General features: G+C 36.1%; 1 protein-coding gene across 1 annotated transcript; it reads left to right on the top strand.

Annotated features, from left to right (window-relative positions):
* Window positions 1-2,412: 2,412 nt before the first annotated feature.
* Window positions 2,413-3,745, top strand: CDSP32 (chloroplastic drought-induced stress protein of 32 kD). The gene has a single exon (XM_086440837.1). It carries the CDS (start codon window positions 2,532-2,534, stop codon window positions 3,426-3,428), a length of 897 nt encoding a protein of 298 aa, XP_086296963.1. The 5' UTR covers window positions 2,413-2,531; the 3' UTR covers window positions 3,429-3,745.
* Window positions 3,746-23,278: the final 19,533 nt, after the last annotated feature.

Genomic DNA, 23,278 nt, shown 5'->3' with positions numbered 1-23,278 from the left:
ATAAATTAAGAAAAAAACTAACAAAAACTCATAGATTTTACGTGGTTCCTCAAGATTGAACCACCCATAGATCCACACCGATTCTACTATGTGGAGAAAATTCTTCTACAAAGTCCACCTTTCACAAGATAAAGATAAATATACATAAATGTCCCACACGATGTACATTTCAATTTCAACATGATAAAGTCCAACAAGAGGCAAAGTATTTTGTCGCAACAGGCACAAAATCATAATAACAAATTTCAACAAGAATAACAACAAAGATCTTAAAAAAATTATATAGACAATAATCAAGGACCTGGAGCTCGACATTGAGTATCACAATGTGAAAAAAGCCCAAATTTGATGGTCATAGGCCGTCAAATTTCATTAAATTCGACAGACCAAGGGGTCGAATTGGAGTCAAATTTTTCATTATCAATTTTTTTTTCGATGGGTCGAAACTGTCAAATTAATGAAGGATAAGAGAAATTCGACAGCTCTAAGCCATCAAATCTGGGAACATTAAGAATCTTGACGGTCCTAGACTATCAAAATTTAGTTTCTAAAATTCGTGGGCTTTGGCTTGTCAATTTTTTTTGTCGAATTTTCCAATTTTCACGTACTGTATGCACCATAGAGCAGTTGAATGTTGGAGCTCCTAAGGTTTGTTAACTTTGTTATTGCTGCATAGAATTAGAAGAAACTGTTTCCATTGCTTGCCTTGAGATTATACTCAATGACGAGCTTGCAGAGCTATGGCCTTAAGATCCAATTTGCGGTCTAAATTGACTGATGACACTAGGGGTGCAACTTGGTCCGGTTCAAACCAAGAATTGAGCCAAAGCGATAGGTTTGGAGTGATTTGGTTTGGTTTGGAATAAGTTGCGATTCGGTTCTGGGTTATGAAAATGAAGAACTGACTAATTTGGTTCAGTTCTCGGATCAAGCTTGTATAAAATCGAACCAAACCCAGAACGAATTCCCTATATATATAATAATAATTTTATGAATTATTTTAGGAGTTAGGACGCATATTAGTCATCTTTTATGGATAAACTAATGGCTTTTTATGGATAGATTAGTGATTTATTGTATAAAATTTTATGTTTATTATATATTTATTTTTTACATTAAAAAATATTACTTACAATTTATACAATATTGACAACCCGTAGAATAAAACCGAACCAAACTGACTTTAGTATGGTTTGGGTTGGTTTGGTTCCAATGGAATTTGGTTCGGTTTCAATTTGACCTCAAACTGAACCAAGTTGCACCCCTAGTTGACACGATGTCTCTATATATATGAACTACCACATATACTAGTATAATATAATTTATATACTTTCTAACATATTATAAAATCGCTTAGTTCAGGATATGATTGATCCAGATCCAATCCAATAAGATATTGGGGTCGAAATCTTATTGGATTGGATCCTTATCAGAATCCAATACATTAATCCAGACTTGAAGTTATTGGACCAGAACGGATTGGACTTTGGATTGGAGCAAATCCAGCCCTACTCAAATCCAAGGAGAAACAAATTCATCAACACATGCCCATCACATCATTATAAGCCCAGCTGAAATGGTCTTATCTAGTTCTAAGTTCTAACTAATTCAGAACCCAAGCCCAAGACATCATTATAAGACAAAAATGTTGAACATTGTTAAGTAACTTGGGCCCTATCAACCGACCACGATGACATTTCCATTGGAAGAAGGAATATTCCAAGGACATTGGAAAAGAGAGAGAGAGATGCTATGTTCAATCTTTTTTTCCATCTTATCATATTGATTTTATTTTCCACCAAGTTGTATGTGCGTAATTCAAGTTTTCACCCCATTCACCTTCGGGAAGTCTTATCTTCTTTCGAGCAACGCATTTTTGTATTTTTTATACAAAATGAATATTTTAACTTGGGCCTATCAATCGACTATAATGATATTTCCATTGGAAGAAGGAATATCTAGAGGAAAATGGAAGAGAGAGAAATGCTATTGCCACCCAAAATTTTACTCATCACACTTCAATTTCTTAAATTATTAACCACAATCCAAACAAAGATTAAAATGCACTTTTCAAATATTATCGAGATTTGATTCAGATATTAATCTTAATAGTATAACACTCGTTCAAATAATTTGAATAATTGTTTACAATTATGATTAGGCTCATGTATAATCTTATTAAAAAATTAAATAGAAAAACACATTTTTATTATCACCCTAACTTTTACTTAATCTTAATCATTGACTTAATTTTTCTTAATTTTTAATTGAGATGTAATAAGTAAAATTTGATGTGCCAATAGCAGTTATCAAAAAAAAATCTATCAAAAATACCCGAATCGTGGACACAACATGAGCCACAAACAAAACGAGTGGATAAGGACTTAATAAACAAGTTTTTCTTCTCATCTCTATCTCTCTCTCTCTGATCTTTAGGAGACTCATCACCAAGGTCTCACACTCCTTCAGCTTCACCAACCCTTCATCATCCCCTTTCATCTTCATATTTCTCAAACCCAAATCAGACTTTCATGGCTACAATAAGAAACTTCTTTTGTAAACCACCTTCATCTCTTCCGACAAGCTTCACAAAAGTCGATTCATGTTACTCTTATTGTTCCTCTGCCCTCTCTTTGTTCTCTAGGTCTAGACCTCTAACACCAAGGCTAGAGATTACTCGTCACAAGATCGTCGCAAAGGCTGCAACCGCCTCCGGTACCAAGAAAGTTGAGAGTGATGAGAGGGTTCAACAAATCCACACCATCGAAGAATTCGACGAAGCTCTTCGAATGGCCAAGAATAAGCTTGTTGTGGTGGAATACGCGGCTAGCCATAGTTCTCATAGTAAAAAGATCTACCCATTCATGGTCGACCTCAGTAAGACATGTAACGATGTCGAATTCCTCCTAGTAATGGGTGACGAGTCCGAGAAAACTAAGGCACTTTGTGAGAGAGAGAAGATAGAGAAAGTCCCACACTTTAGTTTCTACAAAGGAATGGAGAAGATCCATGAAGAGGAAGGAATTGGACCTGATCAACTCATGGGGGACGTGTTGTATTACGGCGATAATCATTCGGGTGTCGCGCAATTGCATTCTAGGGAAGATGTAGAGAAGTTGATTGGAGAACATAAGGTTGATCATAAGTTGATCGTGCTCGATGTGGGGTTGAAGCATTGTGGCCCATGCGTGAAGGTGTATCCGACGGTTCTCAAGTTGTCGAGACAGATGTCGGATACAGTTAAGTTTGCTAGAATGAATGGAGATGAGAATGATAGTTGCATGGAGTTCTTGAAGGACATGAACGTTGTTGAGGTGCCTACATTTTTGTTCATTAGAGATGGAGAGATTTGTGGAAGGTATGTGGGTTCAGGTAAAGGAGAGCTGATTGGAGAGATCCTTAGATACCAAGGAGTTCAAGTCACATAAAAAGATAAGTTAATGTGACGATTATGAAAACATCACTTAATATTTGTTAATAAAATTTACAAGGTCAAATATGGGTTAATTGCTCTGATGTTATTAGCCCTAAATGGTCCATTGCAGTGTTTTAAAAACCGGACTGAACGGGTATCAGACCAGGTTCGACCGGATTTAGTAATGAAATTATTTTAGTTACCCAATCATCGGTTTTTGTGAATGTTATATTTGTATGAAACTAAAGTAATGTATTTCAAGAAAAAAAATATATGTATGTACTTTTTAATTGATGTACATTAGTATTTAATATATTTCTGGTTAAATCATCAATTTGGTTTTTAAAACTGTTGTATTTAGTCCCATGCTGGCCACACATTGCCTTGTCTCTCTCCTTATAAGTTCTTAGGCCTCGTAGCCAATTGGTCTTGAGTTGAAGCCCAAAATTTGTCAAAAACTTCTATCCACAACAGTATATAAAAATTTCCTGAACAAATGAATCATATTGAATAATTCACATACCAAATAAATTGCATGAATGATTCATAAAAAGAATAAAGGCTAGGGTTTTTCATGTCAGAGTTAATTGAATACGTGAAGTGATGCAATACTTTATCACCCTCGTTGTATCTCATCACAATCACAAATACCAAATTGTGGGGGGAGATTAGGTAAGGCTTTCTTTATTATCTAGTGATACTGATGTAATTAGATTGAGCGAAGCTCTCTTTTTTCTTATAAGAGGTTCAGCTCCATGACCATGACTTCGTTAATTATTAATTTCTAGTTCTACTGCTCGTCTCCAAGTCGTTGGGCATGCATCCTACTGGGAATCATTGCTTCAGGTCTATACACTAGTGAAAAGGGAGATTTTTGGTTCATCTTCTAGCAGTAGATCTGTATGCCCAAAGTACCTCTTGCAGTTCTTCAGCCCATTTCGCCTTGAAGTCATTCAGTTTCATTTTCGGATGATCAATAATCACCTTGTTGGTTGTTTTAGCTTGTCCATTTCCTCTCGAGTTTGACACAGATGAAAACAATTGCTTGATCTTGAGCCCATCACAAAACATTTTATGCTTGGCACCCTTGAATTGAGTGCTATTGTTTGAGATAATGGTGTGAGGAAGATCACATCTACAAACAATATTTTTCCTCAAACACTTTACCACTTCTCTCTCGGATTTGTGCTAATTGTAGATGTGTTAGTTTCAATTAAGAAACTTTCTCACCAATTCGGTTTTGGAATTGCCACTATATATAAAATTTTGAGGTGAGAATGGTCACCAAAAACGATTTTAAGCTAAAACAATTTTCTTAACATCATTTCTTGTTTAGAAGTGACTCCAAACTAGTCTTAATCATGAGAATGCGTAAGGAGGTATGATTGAAGTATGGGGAAGGTATTGTTACTTAGTTTTTAGCAAGTACAAGAGCTCTAAGTTCTTTTTTAAAGTATTGTGACATGTTGGAAAGAGTGAGACTTGCAAATTTTGGACTATAGTTTGGTTATCCCAACAAGTGTAGGCAACTTATCTAAGTCCCTTGATGCACAATGTGATGGTATGAGTGCATGAATGAGGTGTCAAATACAAGGGTGCTTGAAATCAATGTGAATGCATGAAATGTGTAGATATATGAGAGTTCAAGATTTTAAATCTCATGTACTTGAGATTAATTAGGAGTCCCCACCGTTCATAGAGTTCAAGGTGTGAATGATAGCATAAAAAAGGTTTTCAAAATATATTTTTTCAAGATTTAGTATCTCACATCTGGTCTAATTTGAGAGGTCAAGGGTAAAGAGGTTCGGTTGTGAGATAAGGAAGGTGTTAAAGACCTTGTCTAACCCATCAAGTTGGTGATTATCAAGTATTGGTCAAAGGTGAAGTATAAACTGATTTTTATTTTTTATTTTATTAATAACTCAAAAGATAGTAGATATTTACAAATCAAAAGAAGTAAATGTATGTCTCTTATCTTGCCTTTGGGTGCAATAAGCAAGTTTATAAAGAAGAATTGAACTTGCTGGAATTTTTTTGTGAACTTGTGAGTTTGGAGTAAATCTAGGTAGATATTACCTTGTGGAAGACCAAGCATTCTACCTCACATATATGTACTCACTTGGGATTTCTTTTTTTCTTTTTTTTGGTTATGCTCTAGGTACACATCCATAGGTTGGGTAAATCCCTTTGGGAGCTTTTACCTTATACATGAAAATATGTCTTCTAGGAACTGTTTATTTGTTGGTTTAGAGTACTAATTAACGAGCCTTCTTGACCAATCAAAATAATAAAAATTGATTTGACTTAGTTTCATTTGATATTGGATTTCCTATCTTAATTATTTATGCAATTGGAATTGGTAGGAGGCTACTATCTCTAAGAAGTATTCATATGTATCTAAAATGAAGACATTTATAAAATCAATCTTCTTAAAATTAATTGAAATTTGCTCAAAATTATTATTTTTTTATTAATATTGATTTGGGCTTTTATAAACTCATAAATTTTAAAATTTTAAGCCCATAAATTTTAAGATTGTTAATTATTGGTTTGGGTTTTACAAACCTAAAAATTTCAATATTTTGATGGAATAAATTTCAAGATTTTTATTATTGGTTTCGATTTATACAAACATACAAAGTTTCAAATTTTGACTATTGTTCAGTTTGTACAAATTCATAAAGTTTCAGATTTTTATTATTAATTGGGTTTATTGAAACCCATAAAGTGTTAGATTTAGATTATTGAAATCCATAAAATTTCAGACTTTCGAAATTATGAAGTTCCAGATTTTCGATTCACAACTGCCATTACTCTTAATAAATCTTGTAATGTTTCAATTTGGGATTATTAATAATTTTATTAAATCTTTAGTTTCTTGATTCCCAATTATTGTTATTATGAATATGTTACAATGTTGCCATTGTTTTAAAGTGTATTACTCATTAAGTTTTCATAGCTGTGATCCTATACTCATAAAATTTTTATGAAGTATTATAATATTTGGCACCTCTTGGAGAGTAACCTAAAACTTTAGTAAATATTAGTGGACAATTTTGATATACATAAATTCTATTAATTTTTTAGTCATCAAAGTAACCTAAATTAATAAAATTTATGAAATATCAAATTGTATTAAATTTTGATCATCGAGGTGACATTGAAAAATAATAATATTTACGATGACAAATTTAATTAGGTAAACGGGATTAGTCCAAAGGAGAATTTCATTTAACCAATTGAGATCTAGATAAGGTAATATAATTTAAGAATTTAATAGAACTACGATTAGATGCCCAAAGATAACAAAATTGACTGAATAAATTATGTAAATTATACTAGCCTTATAAGATAATCCAATTAGATTATTACCCTAAAAATAAGTGAACAATAAATATGCCTAGTTTAATCTTAAGATAAATTTAGGTGATAATAAGTTCATTATTATCAAATAAAACTCAAGACACTTATTAGAGCATTGTCTTATTTTATTATAATTCTCGATTCGTTGCACTCTTATACCTCTACCGTCTCAATCCTTACTGGATCTATTTTTTTGGAATGGTTAGCACATCCAATCACTCTGGTGTTTAGGATCTTGATGTAACACTTATTTCGGTAAAACATGTGAATCTTACTGAGAATAGTAAGGCAGAACAAGAGACTTTCATTCACGTTTGGAAAGATCGAATAGACTCAGTTTGATGTCTATAAGGGTGATAATCGCTAATAGCATCAAAACATCCCTATCTCTCATTGAAAATGCCCGAGAATATTGGAAGGACAAGGAAGAAAATTTTAAATCTATTGATAAATCACTTGTGGCACGTTAATAATTAAGTTGACGATTATAAAGTACGATGGGGTGAGAAGAATTCAATATCATATCCTTAACATGACTGATAAGACTGCGAAACTTAAAACATTAGGAATAATTATGGATGATTCCTTCTTAGTATAGTTTATTCTCAATTCTCTCCCAACTCAGTTCGATCCCTTCAAGATTTCGTACAATACCACTAAGGATAAGTAGAGCATAAAAGAACTAACAAATATGTGCATTCAATAGGAAACGAGATGGAGATAGGAAGGGAAACAAACTGCTTTTATGATAACTAAAAGATTCACAAAAAGTAAAGAACTTCTTTAGATCATACATACTAACATTTGTGGATCCTTTTCTCACTATATTTCTAAGTGGAGAAAGTTATTTTATCACCTTTATAAATGAACTCTCTAAGTATGGTTATGTCTAACTAACTAATACATAAGAAATCTTAATTTGCAAATATCTTCTAAATATTTATAATTGAGGTAGAAAGATAATTACATAAGAAAGTTAAAATAGTTAGGTTAAATAGAAGAGGTGAATACTTTGGTAGATTTAATGAATCAAGCTAGAATCCTGACCCATTTGCAAAATTCTTAGAAAAGTTAGGTTATGTACAATACATAATGGTGTGGTTGAATGGCATAATCATATGTTTATGGATATGGTTAGAAATATGTTGAGTTATTCAACAATTCCATAATTCTTGTGGGGAGAAGTATTAAATACGGTTATGTATATCTTATACAGGGTTCTTAATAAGACAATTCCCAAAACTCCTTTCGAATTATGGACTGGTTAAAATTTTAGTTTTAGACATTTACATATTTGAAGTTGTCCAACAGAAGTAAAGATCTACAATCCACTAGAAAAAAAATTAGATCCCAAGAACATTTTTAGATATTTCATAGGTTATTCAAATAAGTCTAAAGGATACAAATTTTATTGCTCTAACTACAGCACGAGAATAGTTGAAACTGGAAATACTAGGTTCCTAAAAAATGGTGAAATTAGTAGGAATGTAGAGCCACGTAAAATAACTCTTGAAGAAATAACAGTGGGTATCCTACCACATCTTAACCTTCAAGAAATTATTGATTCTTAGGTTGTTCAACAGCCTGGAGAGAATGGACAACAATTAGAATAAATTGGTTTACCATTACATCAGGACCGAATCATTATGATTGAACATTCACCATAGATAGTAATGGGAAGATCTCTCAAAGAAAGGAGACTTGCCATTTCAGATAATTACGTAGTGTATAAATAGGAATCTAATTATGATATTGAGATAAATATAAATCAGGTTAAGTTTTCACAAGTAATAGAAAGTAATGATTTTTCTAAGTAAATGGATGCCATGAAATCAAAGTTAAAATATATGGATCATAATCGTATTTGGGATCTCATTGAATTGCATTCTAAAAATAAGAAAGTTGACTTTAAATGGGTCTTCAAGATCAAACGTGACGTAAAAGACAATGTCAAACGATTTAAAGCCAGACTTGTGGCCAAAAGTTTTACTCAGAAAGAAGGTATCGATTATACTAAAGCGTTATTTCCATTTTCAAAGAAATAATTATTACGAATCATTATAACATTGGTGGCTCATTATGATTTGGAGTTATACCAAATGGATGTTAGAACGACTTTTTTGAATGAGAGTTTAGATGAAAAAATCTACATGGAATAACCTAAAGGGTTCATAGAAAAAAAAAATTAGCATACAACCTTAAGAAATCTATCTACGAGCTCAAACAAGTTTCGAGGCAATGGTATATAAAGTTCAATCATATTATTACATCCTTTGGATTTAAAGAAAATACCGTTAACTAGTATATATACCTAAATATTAGTGGGAACAGGTTTATTATGTTGGTTCTATACGTGGATGATATTCTGTTAGCTAGTAGTGATTTTAGTTTATTGTATGAAACTAAAAATTATCTTACTAAAAATTTTAAGATTGTTGATATGGATGAAGCAACATATGTCATTGGCATAGAAATCATTAGGAATCGAATTCAAGGATTATTATGGTTTTCTCATAAAGAATATATCAATCAAGCCATAGAGAGGTATACTATGCAGTTTTGTTCTAGTGGTGACACACATATCGAGAAGGGTGATAAGTTCAACTTGATGCAATGTCTACGGAATGATTTAAACCGGGAGCAAATGAAGGATATTCCGTATGCCTTAGCCATTGGAAATTTGATGTATGTTCAGACTTGTACCAGACCAGATACTAGTTTTATAGTTTAGACATTAAGTAGATACCAGAGTAACCCAAGAACGGATCATTGAAAAGCTGCAAAAAAGATTATAAGATATTTATAATGAACTAAGGATTGTATTCTCACCTAAAGGAGATTAGATCATCTAGATGTGATTGGGTATTCAGATTTAGATTTTGTTAAATGCTCTGATAGTAGAAAATCTATATTAGGTTTTATATTTCTGCTAGCGTGGTACTATTGCATAAAAGAACATGAAGTAGTGTATTATTGCTTCATCTACTATGGAGGCTAAGTTCATGGAATGTTTTGAGGCCATGAGTTAAGTTTTGTGGTTGTGAAATTTTATTTCAAGACTTGAGATTGTCGACTCTATAACCAAGTCGCTAAAGATATATTATGATAATCCCGTGGTTGTATTCTTTTCTAAAGAATTGAAAGTACTCGAATAGTGTGAAATACATGGAGGCCAATTACTTGGTGGTTAGAGAGAGTCCAGAAATAGTTAGTGTTAATCGAGAATATCAGTAGCTCTCAAATGATAGTCGATCCATTGACAAAAGGGTTATCACAAAAAAATTACAAAGATCATGTTATAAGAATAAGCTTTTTTTGGAGAAATCTCTTATGTACTTGGAATAAGTTGTTTTGAAGTGGTTATGTGATTGACATTAACATTGGCACTAAATAAAATTTTGTTTCTGCTTATTTTCTATTTCCATTTATGTTATAATCATATTTTATTTTAGATATAAGTAATACAAAAAATGTCTTGACATGACAAAGTATAAGAACACAATTAAAGTCTAGGTTAGGAAGGATATTAATGGTGTAATACATGGAATGAGATATAACATATATGACATACAACCATCAAGACTCACATTAGTATCTAATCGAAACATAATATTATAGTATTTAATTAAATAATAGGATTGTAGACATCCTAATTTGATTGAACAAGCCCGATAACTCATTCAAATCCAATGGTGAAGATTAATTTGAGAGTATTTCAATCAATTAGCTGTGACCCACTTAAACCAATCAAAATTAATCAATTAGGTGAAATAAAAATGGGTTTTTCCTAGCCATATAGGCCAAATGGCCAAGTATAACCATGCCTAGCCATGGTACATATGGCCAGGTTATTTGTTGTTCTAACCTTTGTTTTGTGATGCACAGGTATAAAGTTGTATTGGCCTTTCTTTAAGAAAGACCAAGAATAATTATTTATGGCCATTCTTGGCTTATGGCCAAGTCAGTTAGGCGGTTAGCCTACCCATATGTGCACGAGATTCTTCCTAGGAAATGACCTTACCAACCTATCTAAATTTAACTTTCCTTCATCTAATCCCCTCTTAATTCCCTAAGTACCTATGTCTTAAATCTCATAAGTATTCTTCACCTAGGTCTTTTGGTAATCTCCTTTGTCCCCTAATCTTGATCCCAAGTCACCTTTGGTCCCCACTTAAGGAGAATTACTTTCTCTAACCTTAGTTTGTTGAGACACATTAGGATCAAATCACTTTTCTACCCTTTTACTCTTCAAAAAACAAAGAGATTCTATAGCATTCAAGGTAGAATGACCTAAGTCTAGAGGTTATGACAAGTTTACCCATCCAAAATAATGCTCTAGAAATTATGGGCAAAGACACTCTTAGCCCTAGGTTGTTAGACGCCTAGCTAGGTAGAAAATCTTAATGTCTAAAACTCAATAACCAAATTACATGCCATTTTTTATAATTCTCTCTCAATTGACCCAAATCCTAGGATCTAAGACAACTCTACCCCCTCAAAGAATTCTCTAGAAACTATTGGACTTTTACTAATCTATCATTTTTTATTAGTTAGACCCATGGGTGAGTGAAAGACCATTAATGCGAAGTTGATGAGGGGCAAAATAAGTCATTCATTATGATTTTCTTGTGAATTATGGGAAGTATAGGCTTTACGACCAAACTATACCTAAGGGTCTCTCAAAATCCTATAAATAGGAAACCCATCCAAGGCAAAGGGAATGAGCTCTAGAATGATCCAAAATTTTATCAAATATTTGCTAAAATCTCTCTAACTTTCCTTTCCTCATACCTCTCAAAATCTATAAGAATAAAATCCAAGAAAAGAAGAAGACTTAGGTGGGATCAAAAAACTCCTTCTGACCCCCCTACTCTTATTCTCTTGTTCTTTATTTTTAAGTATTTTTTCTTCTTTATTTTCATGTTTTCTAATGTAATTCTTTAAATCTGAGTCTCAATGCTAGGTGAGAAAGAGTAATTCCTCATTGTGGTAATATCCCCCTATAAGTCCTTAATAAGCCCCTTGAGAGTATTATAATAGTTTGTTCTATTTTCATTTATTTTCTATGCAATTTAAATTCTTAGATTACTTGTTTTGTTTTTTTATTTACATTCTATTTGTAATTTAATTTTTTAGACTAGATGCTTTAATTTTTTTTCTTTCGTGGCAATAGAGCTAGATAGTAATCCCTCTTAGGAGGTAATCTTATCTTACTAAGTCCATCCCATGCATTCACATTTGCACACAACAAATCCAATTTTCCAAAAGGTTTAAGAGTCAGAAGTGATGATCTTCTTAGATCCCTACCAAACTCTCTAAACCAACACAAAAACAATCTCAAAAAAGATACAAATCATGCATAAGGTCTTTAGTATTTCCATGGCAGTGTTCAACTCATGGGCACCTCCTTTAAGCTAAACTAACAAAATGATGGTCCTAAGTGAGCTTTTTAGCCTCTAAAAGATCTTTTGGATCCAAAATGGTGGAATCCAAATGGATTCCTACAAAATTCCTAGACTCAAACAAAATCCCAACAAGCTCTTTTTTCACTTTTAGCTTGCTCATTAGTTCAATTTGCCCATTTTCTAAAGATAAACTAGGCAATTTTCTCTAACTCTCTCTATAATCCCTCTACTTTCAAAATCTCAAAAATAGATTTTAAAGCTTTATTTATGATCAATCTATGGAACCATCTTTGGATGGGAGGACAAGGTGCCTAACACCTTCCTTATTCCTCAACCGAACTCTCTTAACTTATATTTTATAAGAATACTTTTCTCTTTATCTTTTGAATATGAGAGTCATTTCAAGCTAAAAAAAATAGATTTTAAAATATTTTTATGGTGTCTATTCACATCTTAATTGAATGGTGGTGACTCCAAAATCCAAGTACATAAGCATAAACTCTCAAGGTTTTGAAACTCATATATTTATAGCTTGGCAACTCCATTGAGAATATATGCTAAGCGGGTTCAAACCAAATATTTTTGACCTTCTTAAAAAAAACTTATTTTTTGTTTCCTACTATCTCTTTGTAGACACCCCACTTTGCATGAACCTATTAGAAAAATCCAAAACTGTCTTAAATTGATTTCAATTTAGAGTTTAACCCCTCCAACGGGCATGTATTGCCACTTGGCATCATTTTTATGCATACATGCATCATGTCATATAGTTTTGCATGCACATACCTTGTCCTTAATCCAATCCAATTTCACACCTACCTTATGAAAGCGCCCTCAATTCGCGGGGTGCAAGGATCTACTTTTGACCTTTGAGGTTTGGGAGTCGCCACCTAGTTATTACGGTCTAGGAACCGAATATAGACTCTAAACGGATAAATCAACTAATCTACTACAAAAATATAGGTCTGGGGATCACGTTACGGGATTGAAAGGTGTTAGGCACCAACCCCGCTCGGCCAATGCCGGTCTCTACTTATCCCAAATAAAACTACATTGCTAACAAAAAGACCTAGATAAAAAAAGTAAAAGAATTTTACCTTCGAACGCAACGATTATATTCCCTCAAATCTAAAAAAAATGTTCCTTGTACAGTACTCCTCGCTTTGTTCTGTCTCAGGATCTGATTTCTGATCTCCGAGGCAAAGTATCTCTTTCTTAAATCTGGATTCTTCGGATTTTTTTACGGATTTCTAGGTATTTTTAAGGACTTCTAGATGTTTTTCAAACTAAAATCGAAGTATGGATTTTAGGGAAGGAATTGGGGCTTCAAAATTAGGGTTTATGGGAGGCTAGGGAAGCTTTTTAACCTACTTCTCTTAGGATTTTTTCTTGGATACAAAAATAGGACATGAGGACCCTTATTTATAGATTTTTTAGGGGTTTGTTTAGATAGAATTAGTGTTTAATTAGGGTTTTAATTAGGATTTTGACTTTAGTCTTATGAGATTAACTTAGTCTTTAGGGTTTTAATTTAGGATTTTGACTTTAGTCCTATGAGATTGACTTGATTAGTTTAGATTAGGGTTTTGAATTTAGTCTTATGATATTGATTTGATTAGTTTAGATTAGGGTTTTGACTTTAGTCTTATGAGATTGACTTGATTAGTTTAGATTAGGGTTTTGACTTTAGTCTTTCTTTGTTGACTTTTAATATCTTGACTTTAGTCTTACTTGATTGACTTTAGGATTGATTTTACTCTTACTTGATTGAATTAAATTTTTGGAGAACCCCCTTTTATTATATCTTTAATTCTTTGGGCCCCTAGATGGAGGGGTCCTTGAATAAATATCTTGGCAACCATCAACAATTTTGCCTAAAAGCCTGATTGATCGATTTTTTGGTTCAAAATTTTAAATTGATTTTATTAATGTTTCACTTTACATTATTTAATGTTTTATTTATTAATTTCAAAAATTTTAATTATTAAAATTGTGAAATTACTATTTTGCCCTCGGAAAGGATTTTTTGCGTTTTAAGTCATTTTTCAATATTTCAAGATGTTTTGAAATCAGTTTTTCGTAAAGAATTAAATGGGAATATAGATTTTTATCATTTATGAAATTTTGTGCGAAATGGTTGCGAACTTTATAAGGGGCATTTTTGTAATTTTGTCGAATTTTATAAAAATTGGCGAAATGATTTATTTGGTTTCGATTTGTTATTTTATGTGTTTGAAAGGGTTTTCCTATGCGTAACGTAGGCTCTAAGGATATTTTAAGGTTAGGGATATTTTGGTAATTTGATCATTTTTTAGTGATTTTTATCGTGAAGCTTCTTTTTGTCTGCAAGATGATGATTTCTATGTTTCTGAGGTCATATTTTTCTAGCGTAGCGTGGTTTCTACAGTTCTTTTAGTTCGAGATACCTCATCTGGATTTCTGAAACATATCTAGTAACAAAATAAAGCATTGGAATAAACATCCATCATTGGGAACCGTTGCGATCGGGTTGACGAGTTGATTAATCAGGCGAATACAAAAATGGGGTGTTTACAGATGCCCCTCTTTGGCAGAGGGTTGAAGCAAACTAGATAACAAATTTATTTTGGTAGATAGTGCGATATTCGAATGCCAAAGCTAGTAACAGTTCATTTTGCAGCCTGATTTAGCAATTCGTCAGGGTGTTCGGATCCTTAAGCGTAAAACTTTCCTCGAACTAAAATGTTGTCAGGTCATTGAACGAGAACTCTCATTGACAGTGTCAGATCCTTGAATTTTAAAAAATTCTCCTTAACTAAAGTAACAACTGTGCAAGTGTGTGTACTTAAAATCTGAGATAAATTTCGAAGAGTTTAAGTTGGAACTGAGTAAAATCTGAGTACAAAGTGAATATAAATTGGGCATAAACTGAGTATAATCTAAGCACAAAGTGAATATAAATTGAACATAAACTGAGCATAATTCTAAGAAAATCCTCGACGGTAACTAAGCATAATTCTGAGAAAACCCTCGACGGTTACTGAGCATAATTCCGAGAAAATCCTCGACGATAATTGAGCATAATTCTGAGAAAACCCTCGACGAAAACCCTCGGTGGCAACTGAGCATAATTTCGAGAAAGCCCTCGACAGCATCTGAGCATAGTTCTGAGAAAGTCCTCGGTGGCAACTGAGCATAGTTCCGAGGGAAGAGGTATTTATAGATGTTTGGAGGGGGTTTGGGGGTATAATGGGGTGAAAGTTTGAAAGGAGGGATAATGGTATAGATTTTAGGGGTGGAATGTTTGAGATTTAGAATGAAAGTGAGGGTATTTGTGTAAAGGATGAAAATGGGTGAGGTTTTGATCCAAATGGTTTGGATCCTACCCAAATCCATTTGGGTAGAGTGTTTGGTGGGATGAGATGAGTGATGATTGATGGGGGAGTGGGGGTGTAAGAGGGTTGTTTAGAGAATGAGTGTTACGTTGGTTGAAGAGGTAATGTGTTTAGATTTAGGAGAATGAGTTGTGTAAGAGGTGGGTAGATTGGTGTTTGGGAGGAGAAAGGGGATGATGCCATGTGGCATATGAGATGAGATAGTGTGGTGATGAGATTGGTTGATTGGTTGATGGTGGTTGTTTGATTAGAGAGAGAGGTATGGGTAGTTAGTTGATGATGAGGGGAGTATGGGTTGAGGTGATTTTATTGGAGTGTTTTAAGGAAGATGATGGGTAGAGATATGGGTGGTGATGTGGGTGGTTGATGATGTTAGAGAATGGTGATGGATTAGGGTATGGGTTGAGATGTGGTTGGTTGGAGAATGGGGATAGGTTAGGTTAAGGTAGGGTATGGGTTGATGTAATTTTGGAGGGAAGTGATGTGAGTTAGATGGGTTGTTTGGAGAATGGTGATGGGGGTAGGTGATTGGATGAGGGAGGTGAAGGGTGGTGATGACATGTGTCATCTTTTGGTGTGAAGATTGTGATTGGTTGATGTGGGTAGTAGTTGATGGATTAGGGTTGTGGGTTGGATAATTGGATATGGATAGGGTGATGTTTTGTGGGCTTTTGGTGTTGGGCTTTGGGGTTGTAGGTTATTTTCGATTGGGTTAGGCTTGTTTTGGGTTGGACTTTGAGGGTGAGTAGGTTTTAGGATTTAGGTGATATGGTTAGTTTTAGGTTAGGGTGTGAGGTGGAAAATTAATTTAGGAGAGGGTTAATGGTCTATGGGCTTTGAATGGGTTTAAGGTGTTCGCGGATTCGGAGATGGAGCGGTGGAAGGTAGATGAAAGATAGGCGTCCCAAGTCTCACATTTTTATTTTTTAATTTTTTGATTTACGATCATTGATTTGATAAAAAAAAATGCCACGTGTTGGCATATCGGGCTTTTTGGGCCCGTTGAAGGATTTCATCGATCGTTCGATTTTCTTAGATATAAAGGCGGGGTGGTGATGTTGAACATGTGCAAGATGGGTCACAACCCTTTTTGTAGGTCCCCTAGACCATTGGGAGGTCTTAAGGGCCTCGGTTAAATTGAATTGCCACTTTTTAACTTTTGGGCCTTAAGAGGCCCGTTGGCCTACTTTGTTGGAAAGTTGGTATTTCGAATGGAGAGGGGTAGATGGGAGCATGCATAATCCTTTTGGTGGACCTACTAACCCATTGAGAGGTATTAAAGGCTTTGATTTTGGTGAAAATGCCACATTCGATGATTCAGGCCATTGAGGCCCGTTGGCAAAATTATTGGAAAAACACTATTTTTGGGCCCTTTTGAGTGAGGGCCCGTTAAAATTGGGGTGTCAACAGCTGCCCTTCTTTGCAGGAATTGCGTGTAAAGAACTGAAAAAAATAGACTAAACCCCTATTTGTACAGGCCAGACGAAAATTTACAAAACACAACTTTGAATTACTAGTCGAGTTTATGACTTTTGTAGAAAATGGTTACTCAAGCACGGGTCTGATAGAGTTACCTTATTGATTCCTTGGTCTCGATGGCGCGAAGCTCGTGTGAGACCTTGGATTTGATGAAGATTTAGTGATTTTTTAAATTTAAGTATTTCTTAATCGTGTTTTAATAATCAAAAATGTGTGCAACTCGAAAGGATTTTTGAACTTTTCTTGATTTTTCTGTCTTTTTTTTTTATTTGATTTTTTGATTTTCTTGATTTTTATTTGATTTTTGATTTTTGATTTTTTTATATTATTTTATTCATTGAGTGATCCGTGCTCGGAATACGGATGGCATTCGATTCAATTTAATCCGTGTTTAAAACGCGGACAACCCTTCCGTTTCTTTTATCCGTATTTGGGGCACGGATGACGCTATTTCTGTTTCAACCGTGTTTGGAGCACAGATACAATAGATTGAGCTGCATCCATACTGGTACCACGGACCAGTATGAATTTTGAACGTTAAAGCCTGCGCGCCCTTCCATTTTCTCCCTCTTCTTTGTTTTCCTTCGGTTTTCCTTCTCTCTCTGGCGATTTCTCTTCTTGTCTATTCATTCTCTCGTTGATTTCGTGGGTTCGGACCTTTGGCGAACTGATTTTGATCATTTTAAAGTGTGCGAGCATCGAGACGCTTGGAAGAGGTTCAAAGTTTCGAAGAGCTCGATCGGATTGTGATTTCACTTCGAGGTAAGTCCTTTCTTCTTGTTCCCTTTTCTTTTATTTTTCGATTCTTATTTCCTTTTCATGAGAACCACATGTGTACCTTGATTTTTTTATTGTGCTATACCATGTCATCTTCTACCACACCATGAGAATTTCATGTTCATCTTAATTTTCTGATTGTTCTTTCTATGCCAATATGATTGTTTGGTTTTGATATTGATGGATATGGTACGGATGTAATAATGGTGGGGTGGACGTGAGTGAAGGTGTTGTTTTGACTGGTTGGGGCATTGGTCAAAGGATTATGGGTTGGGTTTCGATTTGGTTGGATTGGGATTGGGGGTGTTGGTATTGAATGATCGGTGTTTTGGTTTGCAGGGGTGTGGTTGGGGTGACATGGATGGGGTGATTGGGTGTATTTTAGAAGAGAGTTGGCTGGGTTGGATGCATTTTCTAGTCTAGGTTCACATAGTGTGATATTAGGGGATTTGAATGATGGCTTGGATTGTTGGTTTTGTAAGGGGGCTGCATGGGGGTTGTTGGGTTTGTTTAGGGATTGTTGAGGTATAGGTATGGATTTTGATTGCTATCAAATTGCTTGAGTGAGGATTCGGGCCGGTTGTTTAGATTGGATTAGGGGTAGTTTGGAGCGAAAATGGGGTTGTTTAGTGGATTATATAGGATCCTAAAAGGGGTAATGGTATAGTGTGGTTAAGGGTAATTGGGAAGCTGTTTTGGACAATGATTGTTTTGACGATGGTTTAGGTGTCGGTTATGGCCTGTTGAGGGACCGATTTAGGCATCGGTTAAGGGACTGGATTCAGACTGCTTAGGGATTATCTGGATGAATCGATTTCTTTCTCCCTTTTTTTTTTCTTGATCATGCTTGTCACATTTCTCATCTCACTTTAAAATATGGATATTTCGTTTTGCTTTGAGAACCCATGTTTTTTGCTTCTCTTCAAATGATCTTTTGATATCATTGCGATGATTCATGGGTATGAGTTTGATTAGGTAGGATGGGTTATTCTGGGATTTGAACTAAGTTTGGCTAGGTCAAACTAGGTTAGAATGGGTTGACTGGATTTGACTAGGATTAGATGGATTTGACTGAGTTGAATTGGATTTGACTCAGATGGGGTAGGTTGACCGAGTTTGAGTGGGTTGATTGGGTTTTGATAGAGTTAACTGAGTTGACTAGATTGATTTGGGTTGAATGGGTTGACTAGTTTTGGTAGATGGGTTAGGTTGACCTAGATTGGGTAGGTTGGGACTGGGTTGGGCTCTGGTTGACTATGTTTAAACTAGTTTGACTCAGTTTGGGGTTAAACTGGTTTGAATTGACTTTAGTTGATTGGATTGGTTGGGTTTTGGCTTAGATGGATTGGTTTGACTTAGATAGGATAGGTTTGACTAAGTTGACTGAGTTCGGCTAAGTTGGATAGGCTTGACTGAGTTGACTAAGTTAGTTGAGTTGACCCTGGACGGGATAGTTTTGACTTAGATTTGGATAGTTTTGACTGAGTCAACTGGGTGTGACTTAGATTTGACTAGGTTTGGTAGGTTTGACTCAGATTTGACTGGGTTTGACTAGTTGGATAGGTTTGACTTAGATTGGCTAGGTTTGACTGGGATTAGATGGGTTTGGCTGAGTTGCCTCGAGATAGGCAAATAGGACACTTTCCTTTGTCGGCTCAGCATTTTATTATTTTACAGTGGGTAGAGGAAGAGCCGATTAGTACGTTCTTCTGATAAGGAGGAGGAGGTGAGGCCCCGGACCTGGGCTCGCTTTGCTTTGGGGTCTGGGGTGGCGACAGAGTATGGCTGGCAGAGGCAGCCTTCACGGAGACCCGAGTCATCTGTAGCTGGTTCTTTTTCTGGGAGCAGGGTAGACGAGGCCAGTACTTCTCAGAGTGGCCCAGCTGAGGATCTCCCTAGCAGTAGTGGTGGGAGAGGCAGACGTGGTGGCCGAGGCCGGACTGATCGGGCTGTAGGTGCTGGCCGAGTAGGTCGTGAGGTTCCTAAGGTTGAGATCCCTGCGGAGGAGAGTGAGAGGGTCCCAGATACCTCTCTTCTTCACGGATTGGGGAGGCACGTATCAATGTTGGTTCGGTTGGATATTCCTACTCCCTACCTGTCAGCCAGTTTCAAAGGGAGATGGAGCGCATTTCTTGTTACCGCTGCCCTATTTTCTGATGATATCCGGACCTAGTTTTCGACGGTGGACTTTGGCGCATTCCTGCAGATTCCAGCACTAAGAGCGGATCGCCCTTTGTTCTTGGCTATGATTGAGAGATGGTTCCCAGCGACTCACTCTTTTCATATGCCGGAGGTTGAGATAGGCATCAGGCCTTCAGATTTAGGTACTATTACCGGCATTGCGATGGACGAAGAGCCTTTGCCCTTGACCATGCTGACCGTCCAGGAGGTGGACGAGCTGTTGGGCATCACCAGAGTCCCTGCCTCCATGGTGGAGAAGATGGGTAGGATTAACACAGAGGTGCTGAGGGGACTGTTATTGATAGAGGGAGAGGACGGAGCTCCGCCCACTTATAGAGAGAGATCGGCCCGCTTTGGTGATCGTGACTTCGATATCATTTTCCAGATCTGTTTTCTCCTTCTCATCGGTAGCTATTTCTTTCTAAAGGATGATTCTTCAGTTTCCACCACATTCCTCTCCGTCATGCATGATATCGATCACATTGGCGATTTCGATTGGGGTAACCTCATTTATGGTACCATTATGGCGGGTTTGGATCGGGTCGTCGAGGGGATCACTGCGCCCCATGGAGCTGGGATCTCCACACGCTTCTTTTGGCAGTTTGTTGAGGTAACATGGATCTCAATTTCGTTTCTTTTCAATTTCTTTCCCCATATTTCGTTCGTTGTCTGATGCCTTCTTTCTTTTTTCAGATTTTTATTCATGTGTATTTTCCCTTTTATCTACCCACCCGTTGTCATCCAGACGAGGGTTATCCATTGGGGGTATTTTGCGCCACCAGAGATGCTAGGGCCATCCGGAGCAGCCTTAGGAGTGCCCGGGCCCACAATGATAGATGTCGTCTTCGAGACGTGAGTATTCGAACCTTTTCTTTTTATTTGACTCTGAAACTGCCTGTATTTGTTGTCTGACTATCTTTTTTGCAGATCTTCTCTGTTACTGAAAGCGCCCTCGATCCACGGGGTGCGCGGATCCGCTTTTGACCCTTGAGGTTTGGGAGTCGCCACCTAGTTATTATGGTCTAGGAACCAAACTGACTCTAAAACGGATAAAAACTAATCTACTACAGAAAATCTGAATCCGGGGATCATGTTACGGGGTTGGAAGGTGTTAGGCACCAACCCCGTCCGGCCATTGCCGGTCTTTACTTATCCCAAATAAATCTACATCGCTAATAAAAAACCTAGATTAAAAAAATAATAAAAAACTTACCTTCGATCTGCAAAAGTGTTATTCCCTCAGATCTGGTGAAAACAGCTCCTTGTACCGTATTCCTTACTTCGTTCTATCTCCGGATCTGATTCCTGATCTCCGAGGTAAGGTATCTCCTTCTTGGATCTGGGTGCTTCGAATTTGTTGTGGACTTTTGGGATGTTTTTGAGAGGTTTTTGGGTGTTTTTTAGGCTAAAATCGAAGCAGGGGTGTTAAGTAAGGAGTTGAGGCTCCAAAATTAGGGTTTTGGAGAGGTTGTGGAGGCTTCTTCACCTACTTTTCCTAAGGTTTTTTCTTTGATACGAAAATAGGGTGTGGAGACTCCTATTTATAAAGTTTTTAGAAGCATTAGGGTTTGATTAGAGTTTCTTTTAGGGTTTTGACTTTAGTCTTATGAGATTGACTTAATTAGTTTAGATTAGGATTTTGATTTAGGATTTTGACTTTAGTCTTATGAGATTGACTTGATTAATTTAGATTAGGGTTTTGATTTAGGATTTTGACTTTAGTCTTATGAGATTGACTTTAATACTTGACTTTAGTCTTACTTAATTGACTTTAATTTTGACTTTAGTCTTATTTGATTGACTTTAATATCTTGACTTTAGTCTTGCTTGATTGACTTTAAATTTTTGGAGAACCCCCCTCTATTATATCTTTGATTCTTTGGGCTCCCAAATGGAGGGGTCCTTAAAGAAATATCTTGCGAACCCTCAACAATTTTGCTTAAAAACCTGATTGATAAATTTTTTGATTTAAATTTTAATAATTAATTTTATTAATGTTTCACTTTACATTATTTAATGATTTATTTATTAATTTCAAAAATTTTAATTATTAAGATTGTGAAATTATCATTTTGCCCTCGGAGAGGATTTTTTACGTTTTAAGTTATTTTTCAATGTTCCAGGATGTTTTGGAATCAGTTTTTCATAAGGAATTCAATGAGAATGTTGGTTTTTGTCATGTATGAAGTTTTTTTATGAAATGGTCGTGAACTTTATGAGGGGTATTTTCGTAATTTTGTCAAATTTTGTGAAAATTGGCGAAGTGGTTTACTTGGTTTCAATTTGTTGTTTTATGTGTTTGAGTGGGTTTTCCTAAGCGTAATGTAGGCTCTAAGGTTGTTTTGATGTTAGGGGTATTTTGATAATTTGATCATTTTAGGTGATTTTTATCGTGAAGCTTCTTTTTGGTTTGCAGGATGATGATTTCTATGTTTTCGGGGTAGTATTTTCCTAGCGTAGCGTAGTTTCTAAATTTTGTCAGTTCGAGATACCTCATTCGGATTTCTGAAACACATCTGGTAACAAAATAAAGCATTGGAATAGACATCCATCATTGGGAACCTTTGCGATCTGGCTGACGACTTGATTAATCAGGCGGATGCAAAAATGGGGTGTCTACAGTTACGCTTCGAGACCTCCCCTGCACTGTCAGCGGGAGGTAGGAGGTAAGGAACGCCTATCGGCGTAACACCAGACGACATCACTACCCCTTCTTCATCGAAAAGTAGAGATACACATTTTACCTAGAGAAGCGTCTGTTCTTCCAGCATGACGGGAGTCTTCGTATTCCTATCACTCCACCTGAGCCCATCTCGGGGGTCATGACGGTAGAAGAGTATCTCACTCAGGCGGGGGGCGTAGATGCTGCTGGACTGGTGTGAGGGGGTGACTACCAGGCATGGTTCTGAGAGGCGTCCATTAGATGCATCATGCCTGCGGTCACTGCCCGTGCTGGGATCACAGAGATAGGAGGGGTCTTGCTGCAGGAGCATGTTGTCACGGTATACATTCCATCCTTGTCTCTTTTATGTAGAACTCTTAGTTTCTCATCATTCTCACTTGTTCGCTATTTTGATTTCAGGCCGATGATCTTCGTCGTCTCTGCGAGGGTTACGATGTTATCGAGGCCCAGGCAGCTAGGGCCATGGAGATGGAGAACAGGTGGAGGGCCTCTAGGGTAGAGGTGGAGGAACAGGTTGCTCGCATCGAGGAGCAGGAGGCTCGTCTCGAGGCCCAGGCAGCTCGTATCCAGGAACTAGAGTTGGAGGCGGCCTTGCGGGAGT

Source organism: Akebia trifoliata, chromosome 4, assembly GCF_017979445.1.
Source record: "Akebia trifoliata isolate Shusen 1 chromosome 4, ASM1797944v1, whole genome shotgun sequence".
Taxonomy (NCBI): Eukaryota; Viridiplantae; Streptophyta; class Magnoliopsida; order Ranunculales; family Lardizabalaceae; genus Akebia; species Akebia trifoliata.
The sequence above is the reverse complement of the archived record's forward strand: the minus strand, read 5'-3'. Positions and strand labels throughout refer to the sequence as shown.

Bases quoted from the DNA above. Each gene is read 5' to 3' on its own strand.
- CDSP32 (XM_086440837.1), top strand. From the start codon at position 2,532: ATGGCTACAATAAGAAACTTCTTTTGTAAACCACCTTCATCTCTTCCG.